Source organism: Aythya marila (genome assembly GCF_965140915.1).
Source record: "Aythya marila genome assembly, chromosome: 1".
NCBI classification, from domain to species: domain Eukaryota; kingdom Metazoa; phylum Chordata; class Aves; order Anseriformes; family Anatidae; genus Aythya; species Aythya marila.
Window position 1 is genome coordinate 156,719,841 of NC_139042.1, and position 27,535 is coordinate 156,747,375.

The 27,535-nt window shown below is 36.3% G+C and overlaps 1 protein-coding gene across 1 annotated transcript; it reads right to left on the reverse strand.

Annotated features, from left to right (window-relative positions):
• Window positions 1–19,058: 19,058 nt before the first annotated feature.
• Window positions 19,059–26,390, reverse strand: MGAT4C (MGAT4 family member C; the record flags this gene model as incomplete). The annotated part of the gene is made up of 3 exons (XM_082752061.1): window positions 26,241–26,390; window positions 21,672–21,819; window positions 19,059–20,215 (listed from the first exon to the last, which is right to left on the reverse strand). Exons 1-3 carry the CDS (start codon window positions 26,367–26,369, stop codon window positions 19,059–19,061), a joined length of 1,434 nt encoding a protein of 477 aa, XP_082608187.1. The 5' UTR covers window positions 26,370–26,390.
• Window positions 26,391–27,535: the final 1,145 nt, after the last annotated feature.

A 27,535-nucleotide genomic window follows, 5' to 3' on the forward strand; every position in this document is an offset into this window, starting at 1 on the left:
GAGTTATGAGGTGTGAGATAAAAGTCATGATCAGGAAGACTTTGTTGTTCCCTATGGATGTCTTCAAAGGAAGGAGAGGAAAGAGCAATCTTCCACATTTCCTTGTAGGAAAACACATTATTATGGAGACCATTCTTGTCTATCCTCTCTATGGAGAAATCAAGCTGCCTGTTCATATCTGAATTCATACCTGCATTAATAAAACTTTGCTAAAGTAGAAGTTCTGCATAATATTTTTATCAATCCTTTGCCCCTTAATAATAAATGTTTTTAAAACAAAAAGAGCACCGTCCAAATTTGCATGCCTATAATGTTATGAAATATGAAATTAGGTTGTTTTAATCAATAAGGAAGCTATTAGTGACACTGAATGTAAAAACTTACGGCCAGTAGGTGGTACCCTTATTCCAAACTACAAAGGAGTCGGAAAGCCACAGTAGATAAAAACCGTGAACACTTTCCCTCCCTGTTAGCCACTGCAGACTCCAGCATGCACTCTGGAACTCTGGGGACGGCTAATGAGGGCTTGGACATAGCAATAGCATGTGAACTGTGAAATGGCAAAGGGTCAGATCCAGTTACTTACAAACCCTTATAGCTAGAATTAGACACTTCGTTGTTTTCAGTGTTAGGAAGCTTTGACCTTTTTGGAATCAGTTTTTTATCTATTCGGCACCCTAAACACATACATCATGGACTGACAGATTGTATGACTGGTGAATATGATTATCTCAGTAAAGCTCAAAGATATTTAAGAAATTCATACTTAACTTGTAAGAACATATTTTTGAGACAATTCTGTTTATTATTTTAGACAATTCCTAGAACACTGAAGGAATTTATGAAGAAAGGTGAGTTTAGTAATGTACAGCATTAATTAATGTACTGTTCCTTGCAGATATACACATTGAAATTATTGCAAAATGTCAGTACCTGTGAAATAAAGGCTATAATGAATATGTTACAATACTTTTCAAATGGATCCTCAAGATTTTGTTTAATGAATTGAGATTAGCAAAACAACAAACTGTGGCAGTAAATATTGATTTCATTTTTGAGACAGTATAGACTAGGAACTTCAGTTTAAAGCATCAGGCTGAGTATTCTTCAGGGTGTGAGTGTGTGGGGGAAACTGAGCTAAGAGGCAAAACAATTAGATACATGTTATTCAGTCAGTCTACTGGAAAGTACTCTACTAGAAGTCTTGTCTAATCCAAGTCTCATTTCAGCCTCTTACAAGAGAAATACCCTGTGAGGTTGCCGTCTCTCTTCAGCTTTTAACTCAACCTAGCACATGATGTATAGTTGTCTAGAGAATGGTTATCTCTGTAGGAGGTTTTACACTGCCTATTGTAAATCAGATGCCGCAGTTTTAGGTTGCTTTAATATTGAGGTTTAGTGCCATCTTTTATCCTAATGGATAACAATAATGCTTGGCCTACAGCTGATGCTTCTGGTGGCTGATTATTTCCCATGGATCCCATGTCCTATTAATAAACCCCAGATCCCAGATGTCTGTGATATCCAATAATATCTAAAATGGCACTGAACATCAGTATTAATGAAGCTGAATCCTGTCCAAAACCAATTAATATCTTTTCCCATTTACTGACCCCAAGCAAATGAAATTAATTTGAAAATGTCGAGATGTTACATTATATTTTCTTTTGTTTAATTAAAAACAAAAACAAACAAAAACCAAACAAACAAAAAAACAAACAATCTCAAGTGTAAAAAACTGTGAGTACAGCACTTCTGGTATTTTTACACTTAACTAGAACAGAAGCACACAAAACATTCTTAGTTAAAAATAAATAAATAAATAAACCTCTGTAATCAAATACACTGAGTAGCCTGATAATACTTATATAGACTGGGTTCATTTGGAAATATCTTCTGAACTGAACTCAGTTTCAGACATTTCAAGATGCGCATAACTCAGAACCTGGCCTTCACAATGACAGTCGGCATGGTTTCATTAGTACAAATGTAGTGTTGCCAAACCTAACTTCATAGGTCCCTTTAGACTATTTCTTCTTTAGCACTACCAAAAAATGTATTATTAAAAAAGAATGTAAATTTCAGAAATTGAAAATAACTTTTTGACTGAAGTGTTGTCTTCTTTAAGTGATAGAAAAGAATTCATGTGGGTGCAAATTCTACTGTCTCTTTGTCTTTATTTTCTCTATTTTCTCCTGCCTTATGAATCCACCTAATATTGATCTGTGCTATAGCTCTCTGACATCTCTCAGTCTCTATTTGCCTCCCAGTGGGATTGGCTGTCGTAGATTTTTTTTTCCCATCCTTGTCATTTTTTAAAATTACTTTACTAAAGGTCATAACTTCTGTGACCTGTCTGCTATGAAATGGAAAGGATTGATGTAATTTTATCCTTTTTAGTCTCACTATCTCTCTTTCTCTCTTCCATCCTATTATGTAGCTCCCTTCCTTCCTTCCTTCCTTCCTTCCTTCCTTCCTTCCTTCCTTCCTTCCTTCCTTCCTTCCTTCCTTCCTTCCTTCCTTCCTTCCTTCCTTCCTTCCTTCCTTCCTTCCTTTCTTCCTTTCTTTCTTTCTTTCTTTCTTTCTTTCTTTCTTTCTTTCTTTCTTTCTTTCTTTCTTTCTTTCTTTCTTTCTTTCTTTCTTTCTTTCTTTCTCTTTCTTTCTTTCTTTTCTTTCTTTCTTTCTTTCTTTCTTTCTTTCTTTCTTTCTTTCTTTCTTTCTTTCTTTCTTTCTTTCTTTCTTTCTTTCTGTCTCTCTCTCTCTCTCTTTCTCTCTCTCCCTCTTTGTCTCTCTCTCTCTTTCTCTCTTTCTCTCTTTCTCTCTTTCTTTCTCTCTTTCTCTCTCTTCCTTCCTTCCTTCCTTCCTTCCTTCCTTCCTTCCTTCCTTCCTTCCTTCCTTCCTTCCTTCCTTCCTTCCTTCCTTCCTTCCTTCCTTCCTTCCTTCCTTCCTTCCTTCCTTCCTTCCTCCTTTCTTTTTAACCTGAAGCCTCCTGCTCATCCTTCAAACAGTAAACTGGAGTTTTACAAAATTGTGTAATTGCAAATGTCATTTTCAATCTTAAAAAAAATTTAAAGGATTGTGAAAATTACATTAGAAGTTTCTACAAGACTAAGTTCAATTTGTTTTCTATTTTCTATCCCTGGGTTTACAAGTATGCAGAAAAACACACTCCTCTTTGTTGCCCCCACAGCATTCTTTCCATACTGCCATGACTTTGCATCCTCTCACTAAGAAACTTGTTTACTGTCAGTGAAGTCTTTTATTATCTTCTGCTCACACTCTTAGTTATGTTAGAGTAGGAACCTTCAGCCACTGGTGGGAAGTATGGGATACACTGAAGGTAGACATGCAGACACAGAAACTGGGAGAACTGCCAAGGTCCTACAGCAGTCCCTATGTCTTCACTCTGAAGCCTCATGCACTCGCTGAACAATAATCCACCAACATGCTATACATGGTTATTTACCTTTATGCTTTTAATGTGCATTTAAAATATGCATATTTATTACTTTGGGAAAAAAATATTTAATATTTCAAGAAACTGTAATCGTATTTTTCTTTTTAATTCACTTAATAAAACCAAAAGATGTTTCTTCAGTTTTCTGTTTTTAATTTTCTTAATTCATTCATAAAGCTCCTGGTTTATTCTCAGCTATCTTTATCAGTCTGCTAGCAAAAGCATAGACTCTTTGGCTATGGAGATGGAAAATTCAGAACTAGTATTCAAGTAAGTCCTAATTTATGCATGTCAAACTGACATTCCCAAATCAGTATCATTTTAAAGAGTGGAAAATGCTTGTCTATAGTTAGCAAAAACATAGCAGGAGACATGAATGAAACTAAAGAGAATTTTTTCACAGGACCTGCTTTTTAAGATGCATGAATTAGTAAGCGATTTTTTTCTTTTTCTTATGGACACAACATTACAGTTTATATAAATGATAATAGGCCAGTGATGAAGCAAAACCAAACAAAAATATTTGCAGCTGAACAATGTGAAGGCACTAAGACCTGGGCCCTGTTCATATCTGTGCTGTAGTTTTATTACTAGGTCTTGTTAAATCTTAGAATTCCCGTGCTTTACTTCACGTGTTCAGACTAAACTTTTTCTCTTTCTCTCTCCTGATTTATCACTTTTATCTTTTTAGATCTAATACAATAAGAATATTATTGTATATATCAGTACAGACAATATAAAGGAAAGGGTTTATAAATATCAGTATAGATAACTGCTTAGTCAATATATATACAATGTCTTTTTTTCTGTGTAACTGAAGCCCTTGAGCTCCATTCCCTCGGTTATGCCAGCATAAGCAAATGCACAACCAAATGGTAACTGATCTGATCCATATTTTATTCCTCTGATTCATTGTCTGACTGCACTGGATACTTGTATGACAAAGTGCAAGGAGGCAGTGAAAAGACCAGAACAAAAGTAGAAGACTGTAAAACCCAATTTTCAGTTTCAGGAAAATCATGGTAATGGATTTTAATGAATTTTTGGATAACTGAATTTCATTTCTTAAAAAACATCAATACCAACAATGTCCAGTTTTTATGGTTACTCTGTCAAAGTGTCGTCACTAGCATCAGTTAAATGATTAAAGATAATTGCCATATTAAGGTGTGATCAAAGGTATGTTGAAATGAAGTCATACACCCCTTTCAACTTCACTGATCTTTGAAGAAACCTTGAAATATTTTAAATTATAGAATGTTTTAGGAGCACTGGAGATATATTTGTCATCTTTCACTTTGTTAGTGACTGTCGTCTTCTCACAGCTTATTCCTCTTCAGTGGCTGTGGAATTGCTGCCTCCAGGCTCAAGGAATAATTTAAGATACAGTAATTTCTCTACTTTGCCTATTCAGATGTAATCCAGTGTATCATTCTGCATGCTCACTACCAAAACATTTTTCCTTTGGAATGCCCTTCAGAGCTATGGCAATTCAACCCCACTATTTTTTCACTTTTGCATCAGTGAAAAAGAAAGTACAAGCTCATTTTGGTAGGGAAATATTTCTTACAAATAATTCCCATTCTGATAAGAAAAACAAAACAAAACAAAACAATACAAAACTAAGTAACCTCTAAAGAGAAGCAGTTAGAATGTCCTCATTTGGCTTTCAACATAGCCAAAAATCCCAAACCAAACCACCACCAACAAAACACACACACAAACAACCCCCCCAAAACAAACAAACATCACCACAGGTTCATAATGCACAGTGATTGCTTAGACACATCAGAAAACTAAAAAAGGCAGTTGAGGAAAAAAAAAATAAATAAAAAAGGTGTATTAGCACTCAGGAATGTGTTCCAAATAGCCTGAGTGCCAAAACTCTGTTGTGGGGTGCCATATGGGAGAAAGGATCTGTTTTCCAACAAAAAGGGTAAAAAATGAACAATTCTCCTGAAGGCTATAAACATTTTTCCTAATTGTTTCTTTGTGTCTCTCACATTTTTGTCTGAAAACTTCAGTGAACCGAAGCAGACAATATATACAAGGAGAACAGAAATAGCTACTGATTGTGTATGTCCTTAATGACCCAAACTTGTAATCCTGATCTTGTAGCAGAAGTGCAGCGAAGTCAGTTAAGCTACTGAGTACAGACCAAGTTGATGTACACCTCATTTATGAATCTTTGAATTTTACCCTTTGGAATAAAGACTGTTTCAGAAGAAAGATAGTTTTCCATAACTTATATGATGAGGAAGGAGGAAGAAGGTTCTGTTCCAAGTTACTGAAGAATGATTTTCAAATCCTTGGGGAATCTGTTTTAGCATTTGGTTTCATGAGAGAGAAGGATATTAAAGTCTCTGGTTTCTTACTGAGTTAAGCTATAGATCTTCTTCCCCTTAACAGGTTTTGGGGATATTTTAATCATCACATTCTATTTAGGTATAATATAAAGTTGAAGAAAATAAGATAGAGAAAGAAAAAAAAAAATAGCTATAGCTTTTGTTTTCCAACCAGTACTATAAGTAGTTATTTGTACCAGTGTAACTTCACATAAGTGTCAGGCCAAAAAACTATGCTGGCACCAAGATTTTTTTTTTTTTCAGTAAGAGCTAGGAATTTTTCCAAGACAGTCTGACTACTGGGAGCACAGAGTCTGACCGAAGTATGCTCACCAGATGGTAGATGTTTCCTTCTGGGTAAATAATGAAATCTATGCAAACTGGGAAGTAAGGGTGGGAAAGGTTTGCTCTTGTTGTTTTCGGTTTCTGGGTGCCTCTGTAACCAATAAATGTGAGGAGGAAAAAATAAAATCAAGCTAGTTTAAATTGAAGAAAAGAAATGCCTCACTATTTTTTATTGAATCTGATCTATTGTTAAATTAGTTTGGGAAATTTTACAGTTAGAATTATTTTTTTTTTTCCCTTACCCTAATAACTTTATTACCTTGTTATTCCAACACTTGCTGCACTAAAATAAAAGGTCCCCAGATAATAATGATTGTTTTCTGTAGGGAAGGACGTGAAAAAAAAAAAAAAAGAAAAAGAAAAAAAAAAAAGCCTGCTCTACAGGCCAGCTGGAGACATAGTGCAGTGAGCTGTCTGCCAGCCACTGTTGCCTGGTGCAGCAGGAGCAGAAGGCAGCACCTCTGGTGCCTTGGGGCCCAGATACAGTTTACTTGAAACACCAACAAAAATTAACCTGCACAAGGGCCCTGCACCAAGCAGTGGTTTTGCTGAGTTCTCCTCTTCCATTGGCTCCAAGGCTGGTGCTGTGACTTCAAGCAAAGTGAGGAGAGGTGACTATAACAAAAGCGGGTGAGTGGTCAGGATTTAAGCCTCAATAGCTGTTAGCTTGCTGGACCCACTCTAATGCATGCCCAGGGAGTCTTCTTGGTGGAGTAGAACGGCACACTTGGCTCTAGTACCCTGTCTCCGCAGGAGAAGACACTGCTCTAACTTCATCATTTGCACAATGCTGGGTTAGAGACTTATCCCAGTTAGGCAGTGTATAGTAGCTCTACTAGAAAGCAAGCTGGCTGACATGCCAGATGATTTATAGCAGAAGTGGCATAGCAAAATACTGCAAAATTAATGGAAAAAAATTCACCAAGTGCAGTGATCTCTATATTATGTAACCACAGAGGGACATGAAATGGAAGAAATGTCACCGTGAAAAGGCAGGGCAGTGGGAGAAAATGGTTTTTAGCTTTCTTTGTACTGAACTTGAAATACCTAGGACAGGTTCTAATGCTATTTCTCATACTCTCTTCTCTTCCAGAAACCTGTCCAGTGCCTTTTTTTGTTTATTTGTTTTATTTGTTTTCACCTTCTGAATATGTGCCAGCAGTGAGTGAGAGGAGTGGTAAAATCTGGATCTGAAGAAGGTAGTGACAAAAATAGATGATGGAGAAATACAAGTAACGTCCCACCTTTGCTGTCAGGAGATCTCTCTATGAAAATAAATAAATAAAAACAACTTCCAGCCACTAATTATTAAAATAATGAGACAGATTAACAATATAGGTTCAATAAACATTAAATATTTTCATCTTAAGGACTGCAAAAGATAACTGTTCTATATTTAGGAAGTATAAAAATATAAAAATTTATTGAAGGAAATGCATCCAGACCTGATTTTGTAGAGGTAAGGGAAACACATAGAATCATAGGATCATTCAGGTTGGAAAAGATGTCTGAGATCATCTAGTCCAACCTTTAACCCAGTATTAAAGTCCACCACTAAACCATGCTACTAAGTTCTACATCTACATGTTTCTAGAAGGCCACCAGGGAGGATGACTTAAATACATTATACAAATAAACTCAGTTTTATGAAACAGAACTGGAGAATTGTGATGCTTTGCTGCTGGCAGAAGAGATGAAAGCTTGGGAAAGGGAACTTTTTCAGTAATTTGTTTTTAATTTTTTTTTTCCCTCATAAAATCCTAAAACAGAGATGCTTATACATATATATATATACTTTTTTTTTTTAATGTACGGTTAAGGCATAAACACCTTTTCTTAAATATTGGTGCAGTGACTACATATAATCAAGTTTGATGTTAAATAACATGTGCTTCCTCATTTATTGTACTAAAGAGTTTATTGTAAAGCTATTGTAAAGAACAACTGTTTTTCATCAGTTTAAAAGAGAAACAAATATTAAGCTTTCAAATATAAGAAGACAAAAAATAGTTTAATAATAGGTTATGGTCAAGGTATATATATTAATTATAATCAATACTCAAGAAAAGTAACATCTGTTTACAAAATATGTGCAACAGCTTGGCAAGAGATATTGCCTAAGAGATTAAATTCTATGGAATTGGCTTAGAAGAAAGAGTGATTCACTGTAGAAAAGTCAATTTCCAAATTGCTTTTGACACACTGCTTTAATCAAAAAAATAGTTTCTCACCTTAGCTAGAGAGCTTAAAGTCTTTGATGCATAAAGTAGCTGTAGATGTAGGTTTCTTGCAGTTTTTTAATTAACACATATACACACACACACACAGACTCAGACACAGACACACACACACATTAACCTAAAAAGCTTTACCTGTCCTTTATTTTATTTATTTTTGTGTGTGTGAGTGTGTGTGTGTGTTTAACAGTTAAACAGTCTCAAGCATTATCATTTTATCTCATTTGGAGGAATATATTGCTTGTCTCATTTTGAATGCTAAAAAAAAATATATATATTTAAAAAAATATCTGGCCATGTTGACTATTCCCCAAAATTAAGAATTTCTGGTTAAAGTAAAACTACATATTTACAAAAGAAAATAAAAGTGTGCAGATGGGAATGAGTTGAGGTATCAGGAAGAAAGAGACCACATTTTAATATGCAGTTTTTAGGGGGAGAAGGGAGAGAACATACGGAAGAAATTGTATCTTTGAAATGTAGGAGACAACCACTAGAGAGATGTGTTTTTTGTTTGTTTGTTTGTTTGTTTGTTTGTTTTTCCTTCCTTCCTTGAAAGACATTATTCATCTATGTGAAGGAGAGAATCCTGGCTCAGTTTGCAACTGTATAACCAGACCACTGCCAGGAAACATTTTCAGGAGTGATTAACAAAACCAGTTTGCTTTACTGGATTTTCATGAAGGTAAAAATTTATGCATATAATTTTGACAGAATCAAAGAGTGCATCATTAAAGCTTTTAGTCAAAAAAGAACTAACACTCTTCCTTTAAAAGGGTGTTGTATTATATTATGTGTATTGCATTCTCAGCAGAGGTGGCATTTAAATCTAGTGAGTAGCGACCAAGCAAATGAAATAATTCTGGGAAATAAATTACAGCTACTGGCCTAGTTTCCTCAATGAAAGTGAAAGAGGTTTGACAATATTTACCCACCATGATGTTAATTTATTCAGTACTGAAATTAAAGAGAGGGGAAGGGATTTCCTGTATGTTTTAGTGAAAGTGTAACATGAAATTAGAATAGCCTCTAAAGGTGCAGATGACCTAGAATCTCACAACTGGCAGTAGCATAAAGCAAGTGACTTAGCAGCACCACATATTGTTGTAAGAACCTAAAGCTCTCTGTACACGTACAAGAAAGAAAGCTAGAATATTTTAAATTGCAGCTCTAGACTTCAATTTGAGCTGGAACTTTAAATCCAGGCTATCAGAACAAAATGCACACACATTTGAGAAAGCAAAATATACAATAACCTACTGTCAAATTTCCTTTAAAATATGCTTTTTCCTCTGGGGCTATATGTATTTTTGTCCCAAGTCAACCCAAAGAAAATGGGGTATCCGTAGTTAAAAGAAAAGTGAATCATAGGCTGCTTAAAGAGAAGGGTGTTAAGCCAAAGGGTCTTTTTATATCTTGAATTTTTATTTTATCAAAAATTTTCCAGTTACCATAGAAAGCACAACAACTGTTCCTGGTCACGCTTGAATCCCTACTCTGGTAGACATAAATGTTCCAGTGCTACTGTACAGCAGGCTGAACAGACGTCCAATATTATCCTTTTTGTGTTCTGCATGCCCAAGGCAATGCTTTTAAAGCTGAGTCTTTCATTTTTTTTTTTTTATTGAGACAGAAAAAAGAAAGAAAAAAAAAGAAAAAAAAAAAAAAGAACAGAGTTCTAGGGGCTATAACAGTCTTCTTTTTTGTTGTAAAAGGGTTAATACAATGATGATACTCTGACAAACAACTGACTTTAAATAATAAGTTAGTTTAAGTGCACTCATACAGCAGAAATATACCTGACTGACCCTGTTGCTGAGCAACACATGCCTTCTTCCCATTGTTAAATACACATAGTATTTATTTAACCTTTTCTTGCCATCACAGTACTATCATCCCTTTCTACTCAAATTGCTAAAGATAGATGAAGCCTGATCACAAAGAGAGCTTTGAAAACAGTTTTAAAAATTAAAAATAGGTCTTTTGCACACCTTTTTTTTTTTTTTTTTTTTTTTTTTTTTTTTGTAATACCTTTTTTAAAGCCATAGCCATAACTCAATGCAGTTACCTAGGAAGAAAATCCACTCTGATTATGCCAAGGGAAAGAGATCATGAAACTGAACACTGTGCTTGTGCTGTTTTTTAAAAAAATTAAACATAAAAAAAATATTGTGAGTCTGTTCATAAACTGGAATATTTCATGCAGTACAAACACAGTATCTTTGAGATTGAGAATTCACAGCCTGAGATCTCCATGGCTGCCAGTCAGGTTTCCCTGAACTGGCAACAGCAAACCCAGTGTTAATGAGTAAATAGCAAGAAGGAGGGAAGGCAGCTATTTAACTATCTGAACAGAGGAAATAAGCATCAGCTTTTGATGTTCAGCTTTACTCATTAAATGTGAACCTCTCACATAAGCCCAGCATAAAGCTGGCAAAAGGTTTAATTAATAATGTAACCCTACTTAAAGTACTTTTGAGTTCAACAGGCCTTTTTAAGAGCCTTTTTACTGGCTGCCAGGGCAAAGTGAAATTTTATTTGAGAATATGCAGTAGGTGGTATGGCAGTTGAAAAACATTTAGAAACATAGCTAAAAAAATAGCCTTGTAGCTGCCTAGATGTCAATTCCATTTTATGCCAACTTAATACCAAGCTGGCATTTATGGAAATGTTACTGTAATTAATCTTACTCTGTAGTTAATTCATCTTTAAACTAAAATGTAATAAATATTGCTTAAGATTGAAGTGGGAGATTCATCTTTCTTATTTCAAAGCTGAACAAATTATTTTCATTGAAATTGCACTTGTGGGGAACATGCTGAAATACTGTGAAGAGTAACTATAAGAGTGGTGATGCTGATTGGAAATTAACTTTGTTTCATAGTTTATATGTATCACATGTTTTTACCTATGTTTACATGTATTATATTTAATAACGCAAAAAGAGCAGATCTCCTATATCTTTAATTATCTAGGAATTGAACATTCAGGCTAAACAACTTGCATAGCCTCCCAATATAGAAATAAACATATCTATTTTATGCTTACATGACTCTGGATATGTTCTTCTTTCTCTTCATTTATAACAGGAGCAGCAATCTAACCTTATTCTAGCAGCCTGACCATGCTACTTGCAGTAAGAACTAATTAAACCCTCAGTAACACAGGATGAATTTCCTTTGTCAAAATTAGTAAAACAGGCAAGAACTTGGTAAATACAATGCAGAGATAACCAAATATATCTGTTTGTAGACTATTTTGGTTTCATCCCTCCAGGATGCCTAAAAAATATGGGGAAAAAATACATATATTAGCTTCTATGAAAAAAATAATAAATTACAAAATCTATACTTTCGGACTTTTATAGGTCAATCCTGTTTGAGCTAAAAAGAGCAGAAATATTACAGTTTTCTTCCCCAAAGGCTGAGGATTTGAAGGACAAGACTAAGTTCCTGGTTTTACTTGATCTGAAAAGCTGGTGGAATGGTGGAGACACTTCAATTCATTTGTCTTAATATATAGGATATGAGAACAAAAGCTCTTAATGTGTTTTCATTATAATCCAACTCTATTTTCCACATGATTTTTTTTTTTTTTTTTTTTTTTGCAAAACATTTTGCTATACCATTTGAGGATATGACACTCCTTGAGCTCATAATGCATTTTCTGTATTACTACTGATAATTTAACACTTATTGAAATGTAGCCCAAAAGTAAATTTAACATGAGAGTAGCAAAAAAATATTGTTTTCATCAGGATCTCTGAAGTGCTTCACAATGAAAACTGGTTGCATTTGCAGTTTAGATGATGCTTGTCTATTTTTTTTTTACCCTTTTCCAAGATTAAATATTTTCTAAATTGTTTTATTTTTCTCTTTATTCCACTTTTAATAATTCAATATTGAACAGGATCCTGATTTTCCTTTAAAAAATCAAAAGCACTATTTTCTAACAATAGAGAATAGTAAGCAGAGAGTAAAACAGAGCATCATGTTGAAACAATGATCTACAAGTAATACATTCATATAGCACCTTAGTAAATTGTCCTTAATGTAATAAATATAGCAAGTACACTAAAACTGCGTTACCTGACAACTTCTGTGTTTGGGGTTTGTTTATTCTGCAATAAACTAGGGGCTCAGTTCTTCCTTTACTTCATAGGGAGTAGTAGTTTACTTCCTACGGATTCCCTGCATCATAGGGATCACATTATATGAAGAAAGATAGAAGACAAACTGTAATTTAGTTAAGAAAAGACGTTAAGTCCCAGGGGAATTATACAATGAGGAGTCCCAAACAGTGGTAATAGGAACAATACATGCATAAAGTAGTGAAGAATAGTAGTGAAGAATAAACCAATCCGTGTGCAGACCACAGTATCTGTGTTGGCAGTTCAGTATGAAAATACTGACACTTTGTCAAAAAATGAACACAAGAACACTAACAGAACCCACTGTATACACCAACAAACAGACATTTGTCAGTGATAATCTTCTGCTTCATCAGTGTTATTATAAAGAAAATCCAAACTTTGGGAAGTATCAGTGAACATATACACATTTTTTAACGTGAAGAAAAAGATAATTATAACTTTTAAAAATCTTTCTGAAAACAAATTTAATTTAATTAAATTTTATGGCTTTTTCTATTTATTTTTTGAAAACAATTGCAACCATTTTCATGTGAATGAGATGGATAATATATGCGTTCCTTGGAGGAGCAGGTGGAACCGACATATTCATGTAAATCACAGAATCACAGAATTTTCTAGGTTGGAAGAGACCTCAAGGTCATCGAGTCCAACCTCCAACCTAACGCTAACAGCCCTCCACTAAACCATATCCCTAAGCTCTACATCTAAACGTCTTTTGAAGACTTCCAAGGATGGTGACTCCACCACTTCCCTGGGCAGCCTGTTCCAATGCCTCACAACCCTTTCGGTAAAGAAGTTCTTCCTAACATCTAACCTAAAACTCCCCTGGCTCAACTTAAACCCATTCCCCCTCGTCCTGTCACCAGGCACGTGGGAGAACAGGCCAACCCCCACCTCGCTACAGCCTCCCTTGAGGTACCTAAAAAGAGCGATAAGGTCGCCCCTGAGCCTCCTCTTCTCCAGGCTGAACAAGCCCAGCTCCCTCAGCCGCTCCTCGTAGGACTTGTTCTCCAGGCCCCTCACCAGCTTCGTCGCCCTTCTCTGCACCCGCTCAAGCACCTCCATGTCCTTCTTGTAGCGAGGGGCCCAAAACTGAACACAGTACTCGAGGTGCGGCCTCACTAGAGCTGAGTACAGGGGGACGATCACCTCCCTAGCCCTGCTGGTCACGCTGTTCCTAATACAAGCCAGGATGCCGTTGGCCTTCTTGGCCACCTGAGCACACTGCTGGCTCATATTCAGCCGACTATCCACCATCACTCCCAGGTCCTTCTCTGCCTGGCAGCTTTCCAACCATTCCTCTCCCAGCCTGTAGCTCTGCTTGGGGTTATTGCGCCCCAGGTGCAGGACCCGGCACTTGGCCTTGTTAAACTTCATGCAGTTGACCTCAGCCCATCGGTCCAGCCTATCCAGATCCTCCTGCAGAGCTTTCCTACCCTCAAGCAGATCGACACACGCACCTAACTTGGTGTCATCTGCAAACTTACTGAGGGTGCACTCGATGCCCTCGTCCAGATCATCGATGAAGATATTAAAGAGGACCGGCCCCAGCACCGAGCCCTGGGGGACGCCACTAGTGACTGGCCTCCAACTGGACTTGGCTCCATTCACCACGACTCTTTGGGCCCGGCTATCCAGCCAGTTTCTAACCCAACGAAGCGTGCGCCAGTCCAAGCCAAGAGCAGCCAGTTTCTTGAGGAGAATGCTGTGGGAGACGGTGTCAAAAGCCTTGCTGAAGTCAAGGTAGACCACATCCACAGCCTTTCCCTCATCCACCCAGCGCGTCACTCTGTCATAGAAGGAGATCAGGTTCGTCAGGCATGACCTGCCTTTCATAAAGCCATGCTGACTGGGCCTGATCGCCTGCTTCCCCTTCAAGTGCTGCATGATGACTCTCAGGAGGATCTGCTCCATGAGCTTTCCTGGCACTGAGGTCAAACTGACAGGCCTGTAGTTTCCCGGGTCAGCCCTCCGGCCCTTCTTGTAGATGGGCGTCACGTTTGCTAGCCGCCAGTCGATTGGGACCTCCCCCGATAGCCAGGACTGTTGATAAATGATGGACAGTGGCTTGGCCAGCTCCTCTGCCAGTTCCCTCAGTACCCTTGGGTGGATCCCATCCGGCCCCATCGACTTGTGCACATCTAAGTGCCGTAGTAGGTCACCAACCAGTTCTTCATGGATAATGAGGGCCACATCCTGCTCCCCATCCCCTTCCACCAGCTCAGGGTACTGGGTATCCAGAGAACAACCGGTATTGCCGCTAAAGACTGAGGCAAAGAAGGCATTGAGCACCTCCGCCTTTTCCTCATCTCTTGTAACTAAGTTTCCCCCCGCATCCAGTAAAGGATGGAGATTCTCCTTAGTCCTCCTTTTTGTGTTGATGTATTTATAGAAACGTTTTTTGTTATCTTTAACGGCAGTAGCCAGATTGAGCTCCAGATGAGCTTTGGCCTTCCTAATTTTGTCCCTGCACAGCCTCGCTACTTCTTTAAAGTCCTCCTTAGTGGCCTGCCCACTTTTCCAAAGCTTATAAACCCTCTTTTTCCTCCTAAGATCAAGCCACAATTCTCTGTTGAGCCAGGCCGGTCTTCTTCCCCGCCAGCTCGTCTTTGGGCACGTGGGAACAGACCGTTCCTGCGCCATTAAGACTTCCCTCTTGAAGAGCGCCCAGCCTTCCTGGACCCCTCTGCCCTTCAGAACCGCCTCCCAAGGGACTCCACCAACCAGTGTCCTGAGCAGCTCAAAGTCAGCCCTCCGAAAGTCCAATACAGCGGTTTTACTGGTCCCCTTCCTGGCCTCGCCAAGAATAGTGAACTCCACCATTGCGTGGTCACTCTGCCCTAGACAGCTCCCGACGATCACGTCCTCCACCAGTCCTTCTCTGTTTGTGAAGAGAAGGTCTAGCGGGGCACCTCCCCTGGTAGGCTCACTAACCAGTTGCGTCAGGAAGCTATCTTCCACGCTCTCCAGAAACCTCCTAGACTGAATCAATGATCAAATGATCAAATAGAGTTTACAGAACCATGTTCTTGCCTTTCCTAGATAAAATGAGTCTTTAATTTTTATTTTATTTATTTTTTTTTTTCCCTAGATCAACTCAAATTCAACAGGAAAGATAGTGCATGCCTCTCCTTCCCAGCACATACCACTATCAACACCTAAGGGAAGTTTCGTTTGATAGTATATTCTTGGCATTTGTGGGTTTGACCATCTTATACTGGTAAGAGCCAAAAGACAGATGAGCTCTCATTACCATTTCTATGATACAGGAAATAAAACTCACTACTAGTGTTTTAAAAAGGAATAAAATTGTGTTCAGCTCTAAAAGGAATGGTGGTAGTTACTGTGACTTCCTAGACTCTGTAGAAGCTATAGATCAGAAGAGTGCAGTCTCCTAAATCCCATGAATTGGCAAATTTAGCACAAGCTAGTGGGATCAGCATTTCTGAACAGGGGTTCAGCTTGTGCATCCAATAGCTCACAGCTGTGACAGCAAGGCCAGGCACCAAACATTGGTGTCTAGACCCCAATCTGAAACTGCATTTTTGAGGAACTGTAATGTAGAACTTAAATGAAAATTAGCTAGATCAATATAAGCACAATAAAACAACAACAACAAAACAAACAAAATAAAAACAACAAAAAATCACGTATTTCATTAGTGAAAAATGTTTTTTACACAACTGAACTTTTTATTTTGATAACTGAACTGATTATTTTGATTTACAGTTCAAAAATACCATTTAAAGTATTTAATGTTAAGAACATTTAATTTGGACAAGCCATTCACATTCTGTGTGGTTTTGCTAGCAAGAACATTTTAAAGCCTTGGACTGAGTACATTTTCCATTCTAATTTGGAAGGTTAAGTTGGAAATACTGAATTCTGAATAAAAATGAAGGTAATTCTCTTTGTTAACATAGTCATGTTTGCTTTGGCAGTAATAGTTGATGATCAAGCAAAGGAAAAATAGAGTGACAGTTCATTTTAAAAGATAATGTTGACTAGTAGTCACTAGGTATTATCGACTAAGTAGCTGATAATCATGGGAGATCACTGTTAAAAAATAAGTCCTTCTTAGGTCTCTATAACCGTTTAAGATTAGAACATATTTTTCATTAAAAAAAAAAAAAAGCAATATTTTCTTTTTCAGACTGAACATGTATGCTGCTCTTACAGTATATTACCAAAGATATATGAGAACAATAGAGAATTAAGCATATATCAATGAACAAAAACTCTTCTTTGAGAAGAGGATGCTTTTTTGAATTATGTGAAAGCATTTACTGGAAAATTTATTTTAAAATGTACCTTGCATCTTCGTATGGGGTTTTTACAAACCTGGATCTGAAATTAGTAGTATTTATTAATGAAAAAAAGCAATCTTAATGACATTTTCTGTAGATTTTTGAATAATTTACCCTTCTGAAATAGCTTTGTCAGTTCTGGATGTACTGAGTACAGTAGTAGGTTACTCAAGGTCAATGCAGGCATTCTTGAAAGTTATTCCTTGCCTTCCAGGTTTATCTAAAATCCATACATGTAATTAGATGATAACCATGGTATTCATTAGGTTGATAATATGTAATATAATTATATTTTTATTATTATAATAAAAAAATAAAATTAGGTTTTTCATCTCTGTCACATTTGATACAGCTATGGACTTAGTGTCTACTGAGAAAGTCTGGAAAATTTCTTAGAGGGAAAGAAAAAAACATATATAAATTATGTTAATGTGTGTAATATAAATTATATAGATATAGAACCTCCCTGTGTGATACATTAAAAGCCCAAAGCTGACACTGAAGTCATTACAATTGAGGGAATTTTTCTGCTTATTGGCCCAAGCCAGGCAAAACACAGGGAAAAAACAGAGGCTGTGGAAGGAAGGCTGCATGATCAGGATTAGAAATCTTTAGGGACCAAAAAAAAAAATTTTTTTTAAATAATAAAAAAAATCAAATTAGAAACACATTAATTGTTCCTTAAGATTCCTCATTTTATATCTGCTCTATTCTTTAGACATCAGCTAGAAAAAACTAGTGTTACGTTTGCCTCCAGTTACTTAACTTGGTACACTTTACATTTCTATCATGTATAGACTAGGCATAGAATCATGGAATCATAGAATAGAATCATAGAATCATTAAGGTTGGAAAAGACCTCCAAGATCATCTGGTCCAACCATCACCCTCCCACCAATATCACCCACTAAACCATGTCCCTAAGCACCACGTCCAGCCTTTCCTTAAACACTCCCAGGGATGGCAACTCCACCACCTTCTTGGGCAACCTGTTTCAATGCCTAACTACTCTTTCTAAGAATTGTATTCTGTGAGAAGAGGCAACTCCCAGCTCCCCACAACTTCCTTTCAGGTAGTTGTAGTGAGCAATAAAATCTCCTCTGAGGCTTCTCCGAACTAAACAACCCCAATTCCTCATAAGACTTGTGCTCCAGACTCTTCACCAGCTTTGTAGCCCTCCTCTGGGTGCAGCTCAGGGCCTCACTGTCTTTCTTGTAGTGAGGGGCCCAAAAGTGAACAAATGTAATTATATAAGGTATAACAATTCTCAGGAAGCATGCTCCAGTATGTAGCTATGTGCATATTTCTCATCCATTCTTCATCCATTGAAAGAACATAAATGTTGAAACTGAGATATGTTAAGTTGCCTAAGACAACAGGGTTGCTTGTGAGGTGCCTGGATTTGATAGTGATAACACAGTTGCCCCTGAGGTGCCTGGATTTGATAGTGACATCTGTATACGAGCAGAATGCTTGCTTACTATGCAACAATTTATTTAAATTAAATTAAATTGGTTCCCTAAATAATATAGAAGCCAAGAAATACTTCTCTTAGTGAAAAGACCCAGAAAAAAAAATAATAATGTTTATTTATGGAGATAATAAATGCAATTATCTATTTTTTTCACATAGTTGTCATGTCAAATTTATAATTCTACATACATTCCTTTTTGAAAAGAAATTGCAATGATTAGACACACTATTTTCTTCCAGTGCTCAGAATGAAACTGCCAATATCAGGACAGATTTCCTTGTAACAAGTGCCTTTAAAAGAAACATGTCACCAACTATTGTACAAATGCATACTACCATAACTTTTTAAATTTATATGTGCATAAGGTGGAATCCAATTTATTTTCACAACATATCGGTCATAGCATTAAAAATTATGGTAATTATAGAATGTTTTGTTTTGTTCTGTTTAGTCCAGCATGTCTCTCTAAAAAAGAAATTATAATAAAAAGATGTTCAAGATCTCAAGAGAGTTTTCAGATCTTTGTGTTTCCTACAAAATTCAAAACTTTCAACAAAGAAGTGTTTGCATATTGCCTGGCCAAACTAGTAAAAAATAAATTTCCTTGCTTGCTTTATTATTTCCCCAGATTTACTGTTTCTCTAGTAAAGAGATGGAAATAAGTCAGTGTTTCTGGGAAATGATACCATTTGGGACCCAGCTGATTGCATTCACTCTGTACCTTCTCAGGTAGCTTCTTTTTATTGATTTGATGTTTGAGAAGTCCAAATGCTAATGCTTCTAATGATTAGCCACTCTTTTTGACTTTTGGTAACAAGTATTCTCATGCAGTTAATACTGAACAGAACTTTGTGCTCTACATCTGTCATTTCAAAATTCCCATTTTTGAATTCCCCTAGTCTCAAGTAAGTAGTGCATTGCCTCCCTTTTTTACTCCCTATAATCTTTTCTCCTACTTCCAGGGCCCCATGATGCAAAATGTCATTTTGCCGATCTTCAGTTCCAGTGACAACTTTAATCTTAGTGATTTTAATGGGCTTTTCAAATACAATCCCGTAGAAGTCCCCAGTAGAAGGAGCTTTGCCCCAGAAGTACTCATCAATGCTGCTGTAAGCCTTACTTGCCTCATAGTTTTCAAATACATTCATGTTGGTGTGCAAGTTTGCAGGTGGGTTGTCAGGGATATCAAATGATTCCTCTTCAAAATCATCATCTTTCAGCTTGTTTTCAGCTCCTTTGTAAGATGAGTAGTATCCCATGTGCTGGAACAGTGATGGTTTAAAACGTATCACTTCCTTTTGAGCTAACAGACCACGAAAGTGGATCAGCAGCCAATCACAAGGCATTTCTTGGTAAAACATTAACAAAAAATGGGCCAGGCGTGGAAGGTCATGGGAATGGTAAAGTTTTCCAATATACCCCAGTTTGGAGAATTCCAAAGTCACCCAGTAGGATCCTTCTCGTGAAGTAATTACTTTCTTAACAGTGGTCAAAAAGTTCTTTGAGCAGCGAACATCATCTTCTAGCATCACATAATAATCAGACAAGTTAGCACAAAAGTTTAGCAGGAAAGCGTAATCAACATTTTGTTTGGATCGAAACTTCACACGGTCTTCTGGGTCATTGTAATTTCTCTTGAGTCCATCCAAAACTGGATAATACTCCTCAGGGACATGAATAACTATTAGTCTACCTGCAATTATGTGATGTGCAAATTTCTGTGAAATATCCTGGACCATTCCTTCACACCAGGCAGAATCAAAATCTGCAAGCTGCACTACCACTGCAATTTCTTTAAGTTCCTCATAACTTGACTGCTCAAATATGGACTTGATGGTCTCAAGCAAGTAGTTTCCTTTTTTCCTTTTCACAGAGGATAGCCCAATTGTAAGATACCCTGTACAAAAGAAAATTCAGACAAAAATTGAGTATCTGACATGGAAACTATCTAGCCACAAAATTACCCTCCAGAGTTGTGCTTATATCAAGTATATCTTTTGAATGGTAAAGTCTGGGAGTTTGTTGTGTAAACTTACTGCATGAAACAAAGGATATTTATTCATTTTTTTGTGAAAGAAGAATCTTATTGCAAGCAAATAGACATATGTAGACGATTGCATCAAACATTCATTCACTTGTTAACTGCAAGAAATGGTGTGAAATGGACAAAAGCCAAAGCAAAGTGCATGTATATGCCTGGGAGAGGAAAAAAACACTTAGGCAATATTAAGGATATAAAATAAGTTAAAAGAAAGGAGATTATGACTTACTATTCACACAATATTTTTAAAACAAGGCACTATGAAATACAGCACAAAAACATGAGCTAAAGATTAATTGCCAAACATTTAGCATTTTAAGCACTCTACAAGACAAGTTCCACTTATGCATAACTTTACAGTTTTATGAATGTTGAATAGATAATTCCTCTCTGCATTTTCGGTTTTAACTGAATTTAACCATTTTTTTCTTGCTAATATTTCTTCTTCTAAGCCTCTTTCGGAACTCATTGAGCAATTTATAGGGAACTCCCTCTTGAAAGATGTAATTTAGATATTATTTTAGAGTAGAAGAGAACTTACTACTGCATATCTATGTTTCTATAAGTAATTTTTAATGTTGTTACACTTTTCTGGAGAAAGCTGCATCTTAATTATAAGCGAATAATTTTCATCTCTGCTGCTTTGGAGTCACTACCATTTTTTATTTTTTTTTTTATTTTTTTTTTCCCAGCAGTCCAAATTAGTTCTTTCAGATATCTGTTAATATATCTCCAGTTTGATGTAAAATATGTTAAGAATTAATAATTGAAATGGCATAATTTAGTAGAACCTGCCTCAAGTTTCTTAAAATAATGTGGTTTGTAAAAGACTGCTCTGATAAAGTAATGCAGAGTTTCCCTTAAGGCTAAAGTCTGCTCAAAATTCAGTACATTGTGCAGTGAAGTACTGCACAGAACCCTCAGAACCCAAGAAGCTGCCTACATAACCTGAAATTTCTCAAATTTAATTCAAACAAACTTTACCTTACAGCCTTCTATGCAGATCAACAAATCACAGATGATTTTCTTTTACTTTCTCTGCTTGGAATTCTAAGCATTGTTTATACTGGTGAAATGATCATTTAAAAATCAATCAGTCAAATCAAGGTGAAGATACTGTGGGGCACTCACTGCTAGGAGTGAATTAGCTGGTGTCCAGGAACTGTCAGTGACAGATAAATGTCCTACCACACTCTCTGGGATCTTCAACATTTGTCTCAACCCCTCTTTCCTTGAAATACCACAGAAACTACATGGATTTCACCCATTTTAAATTACCTCATTTCATAACATTCAGATTGCAGTTACTTACTTTTTCTTGGCAAAGGCGTGCCAGCTAGGTAGCGATAGGAAATGTTTATAGATCCTGAGAAATTAGACAAATCTTTAAAAGTGTGAACATAGCGCTCTGGATTGAGCTGATGAGTGGCTGTTTCTCTGATTAATTGCTTGTCCCCTTCCTATTAGTGAGAAAACAAAAAGAATAAGAGAGGAAGAGAGACAGAGAGAAACACATTTGTGAATGCCAGCCGGAGAGGCAACATGGATAGGCAGGTTTCCAAGAATAACATTTTTCAGTGTCAGCTTTTGTAAAAGCATATAGGTGTCACCTCTTTTTGTTTGTTTGTTTGTTGGTTGGTTGGTTTTTAAACCCTGTTATTGAATAACATGCATTTTTGGTCACAGGAAATAACCGTTCAAACCCTTTTCCTAAAAGGAAAAGAAGAAAAAATATTTGGACAAAAACTATGTAAATCTTTTCTTCCTTCCTTCCTTCCTTCCTTCCTTCCTTCCTTCCTTCCTTCCTTCCTTCCTTCCTTCCTTCCTTCCTTCCTTCCTTCCTTCCTTCCTTCCTTCCTTCCTTCCTTCCTTTCTCTGGAATCACTGAGGACAGCAGATTATTGAAAAAAAATATGATGGGGTATTTGAGACAGGGATAAGAGAATATCAGTCAGCCTCAGATGAGATAATTTTTTTGATGCTGAAGTGGAGATTTTTTTTTTTAAATGTTTTCAATGATTGAAAACAACAACAACAACAACAACAACAACAAAACAAAAACAAAAACAGAACAATCAGGTCATTTTGTCACTTTTTTGAGTAGCTCCAACTCAGATGTGATAAGCAGAAATGCATGTGATCAACAGACAGTTTTTGTTGGATCCAGTGAGCATGGTTTAAAAAAAACAAAACAAACAAACAAAAAAAAACATGCAAATTTCTCACCCCCTCTCTCTACCTTCTATTTTTTTTTTTTTTTTTTTTTAGGAGTCTCTCTGAGCCTAACTGAAGTTGCAGAAGGGAAGCCTGATGAAGGCTTCATCAGCATTGCCTCATCAATAAGATGAGTTAGGTCTCAGTGAAAATCTTTCCCTCAGTCCTTAGTCCTTAAGAAAAGATAACATATCTAACAGGCTGCAGTGTCATGAGATGGAATTTAAAGGTAGGAATACTTATCTGCTGCTTACATTGTTTGATTCTAGTCTGATGACAGACCAGTGAAGAAATGAGTCTTCTCCTACAGTATGTTAATACACTAAAAATCTTCCTGATCTGTCATTAACTGAGAACAATGTGCAGAAATACTTCTGTTGGTAACAAGAGCAACCACAGAAGCAATAATCAGCATTCATATTTGATGATATTCAAAATGTGTCAAGATGGATTTTATGGCACAAAGAAAGATTTCTGTAAACCGATACTAGTTTCACTTTAAGTTCATTATTATTCTTTTATAGAAGTAGTAAATAATCCACTTCTGAGCTCAGTAAAGATCTTTGGCTGATATCCAGAGGTATCTACCTGCACTGTTACACTCTTGATCTGCAGTGTCTCTCTGGTAATTTCATTCTAGTGCTGCTATGCAACTTTGCATTTGCTCATAAATTATGAGGGGAAGGTTTATGTTGACCAAATCCAGATTAAAATGTAAGTCATTGGACTGAAACTAAGACTTCATAAGATTTTCATGAGAGCTCATCAAATTAAAACACACACACACAGACACACAGACACACACACAAAACAATTGTGCTAGCTCAAAAGCTTATTATTTTTTAAACAGTCCTTAAGGTCAAAATATCATGTGTCATTGGTTCCAGAATGGAATACTAAGGTACTTATGTTTTGATTGTAACAAGCAAAATATTTAAACTGACCAAAACCATTTTTTTTCTTTTTGAAAAAATGCCTGTTATGTGTAATACTGTTGTTGTTGTTTTCATTCATTATTTGAATGGAAAGCAAAACAGAAACATGGATTTTTCCATAAATATAAAAACTGGTTCTTCTCCCTCTGACTACTGTGCAGAAGTTAGTGAAGATGAAAACTCTGATCATCTCTCCTTAGCTGTCTTCTTTGTTTCTGTGATGATTCTGGTTTTCCTCTCTTAATTAACCTTTAATACATCTTGTGGTGTTTGCAGGATCTTGGGCAATTCCTGTGGATGTCAGGGTGCTCCAAAGTGCTCTATTGTTCATACACATAATCTGTTCCACTAACAGTACTATGTCATCTACAGTACAACTATTGTTTTCATAGTGCAAATAACAACAACAACAACAACAACAACAACAACAATAATAATAATAATAATAATAATAATCACTTCCACAGCAAATGATCTGCAGGGACTCTCAGGTAATCCTGTAGAGATTCTTCAGACAAGTGAGAATATTAAACTGAAAAGGGAAGGTTCTACTCTCCCGTCCTAAGATTTGCAACAATGCATCCCACTTTCTCACTGTAACTTCCTGAAAGTCCACCCATTACATCTTGCATCTAGAGAAAGAGGTACCAGCCCCACATATCCTTGCATGGCCTTCTGTGTAAGACTGGGAAGACCAACTGGACCTTTACACCAGTTTCCATTACACCTGTGCTCTCAGTTATCTTCAGCAGATATCCCATCAGAAAACCAGCTATAGTTAGAAAGCCAGAAGGTCTTCAGGGATCTGAGGACTTTCTAATTTCTTGATGGGGACTGGTTAGCCTGCTCTCTTTGAAAGCTATTCCCAGGTGTGTCTCTCCTTACCACTGACACATTAACTACTTATGTTTTTTACCTCAGCAGAGAAGGCACACCAGACAAGTTAACAGACCTATCAGACATTGTCATAAGAGTTGAAAATAAAATTAAATAAATAAGCTAAAATATCAAGAACCCAACACGTTTAAAAAATGCTTGATGGACCATAAATGTATCACGAGATCTGGGAGAACTGTCAAGAGACTTGGCTGAGAGCTACATGAATGCAAGCATGCCAGAACAGTGATGAAATGGGGAAAAAAAAAAAAAAAAAAAAAAAAAAGCAATGAAAGAACAAATTTCTAAAAATGGTGGGAAAAGAGCAAATTAAGAATAAGACATGGAGCCACCTGAGGAGCTGGCAAATAGGCTAGGAAAAGGATTCAAAAACAAACCAAGAGGAACTCCATTGGTGGTGATAATAAAAACACTTTCAGAAACATCTGGGGGACTTGGAAAGGATTAAAGAGAGAAGAAGAAACATCAGGGAAAATACTGCTGGGGGAAAAACGTGATAAGCCAGGTCAAATTTGATCACAACCAGAGAATTATGAATAAATAAAACAATGAAAAACCTTAGTGCAAGTACTTTTAGAGAAAACAATATATCTGTAATAGAGAAACATGCTGAAAGCATGGGTTATCTTTTCAACAGCTCAAAAAGTACTAGCATAGCCTTAATCATATTTGCAACATATTAACAACATTGCAATAAGTAAACTTATGAGTAAAATGTTTTTAATTAAAATCACTAGCAAGATATATATATAGTTCTGATAAATTCAAGTATTTTATTATTTACATATTACGCATTTTTGATATTATGACATTGCTTTTCAAACCCAAGTGAGAATGTATTTCACCTTCCAGAATATTAGAAAGCTCATACCGCCCCAATTAGATGAATCAGACAAAGAAGTATGGCCCACAAGATCAGAAAGATACTCAGTAGTTCAATTCAAGATCAAGAAAGATGACTGTCTAACAATATCACAATGTTAAATATTTAATTTAGTCATTTTATTATTTGCAAGCTCCAGTTAATAAGTTGCAATATCATTTTACTGGGCCAAATCCAACTGGGCCAAATCCAACTGAACATTCAAACCATAATCAGAGTTTACTTGGCATTCATCAGTGAGACATCCATAGGATACATATAAATTGCAGGGTTATGTTACATTGTCAGTAGCCTACTTTTTAAAATTCCTAACTCAGATCTTTTGATAAATCTTTGTTACTATCGTAAACCTACACAAGTTGTCATTTATATCTAATTGTTCACATTGTATCGCTGAACCTGGCTGACTCAAAGCTGAGAAACAGAATGTGAGAAAAACACAGAATAAAAGCACTACAAATAAATTGTTTTTACTAGGACCTTAAAGTAATGTGGAATTCTCTTCTATAATTATATTCCTATAAACATGTTTAATGTAGTATTGACAGGTGAGATTTGCAGTATGAACTGAAAAAGGAGCTCCTAGCTTAGGTAAGTATTCAAAGTGTGGAATTTCTACAGTAAAACTGATGGAAATTAATAAGTATGGGAAATACAAGCTATATTCTGTCTCAGCTGAAGATACGTAATAGAGAATGTCTTCTGCGGTCATTATCTCCCATACTTACAAAAACAGCAGTATATTTTACTTCTGTAAAAAGGCCTGTTCAGGTCTTACTGACATTGTTTAAGTGCAGTATGAAGTTGAGTTCATCAGGAAATATGTTGACAATACTTTACTGATAATGGTACGCTAACTGTGGGAAACTGCAGGAATTATGAACTTTACTGACCCACCAGGGATGTGTTTTGTTCCATTTGTTCCAGGCTTTCTTCCATCTCAGAAACTTACCAAAACATAACCGTCTTCAATGTACAAGTTCATGAACAGCAAGCAAATAACAAGGACTCCTAAGAATGACACTGCTGATCGTTTCCGCAAGCATCTCATTTTATCAAAATATTTCAAGTTGTGCCTCATGTGAAGAAAAGTATATAGTAGTGTCACCTATGAAAGAAAACCACAGTGTTACAAGAACTATTTCATCTACATTTTAGGTATAATAAAAAAATAATATATATTGAAGCTCTTAAAACATGCACAAAATATCAGAATATTCTCTTTAAAGTGGAATTAATTTCATGTAGTCATGGCCATCTTCAAGATTCAAGCTTAATATATAACCCAACCTATAACATAACTTTTTGTTTGTTTGTTTTTGTTAATAAAGAAAAATATCACATTTCATTCTACCCATTTTATGCTGGCAAGAGAAATGATTTGTACATTTTTTCCCTGTGTATCTGTCCTTCCTTTCAAAGACAGCTCGGGCCAACAGGCCAGGAGGAAGTTATAATATGACGCAATTCCCTTGCCAAATGGGAAAGGTCTGAATATGAGAACTACCAGGTATAAATGAGATATCTTTTCTGCAGTGTGGAAACAGTACCAGGACTGTGCAAAATCCCTCAATTTCGGACATCTGTACCAGTATGAAAAGGCTCTCTGAAGCTGTCATTTTCTCTGCTGAATGTAAGAGAAAGATGTCTAGCTTAGTCTGGACACATCTAAGCATTGGAACACCCTTGTGGCCATTTAGATGAATTTGACAAAGAAAAGTGGCACAGAGGAGCAGAAAGCTCATTAGTTCAGTTCAAGATCAAGAAACAGCACTGTTTAATCATATGTTACATGATTTATTTCAGTCATATATATATAATCAATGTTACAGATTTATTTCAGTCATTTTATTACTTAAACAAGATAAATGCCATTTTTGGCTAACAAAACACAAGCATCAACCTGTGTTAATGCATTTGACTACATGTCCTTGAACTACATGTGTTTGATAAAGGTCTGACCACAAACTGAGGAAAAAATTGGACTCCAGACTGGTCTGCATACTCATCAATTATGTCTTCACTGTTTTTCAATGTAAAAGTACAATGCCTATTGTCCATACCAAGGTCTAATTTTTTATCATATTTAATATATTTAAGTCATATACAAAGAGAGCATAAAGGTCTACAAATTATGTGAATAGCATTGCATATGTGGTGTTTAAAGCCTATATTTAAATACCTTCATTTTCTAAAGCACTGAATAACTAACCTGACAGAAAATATACCCAACTATGATTTGTCATG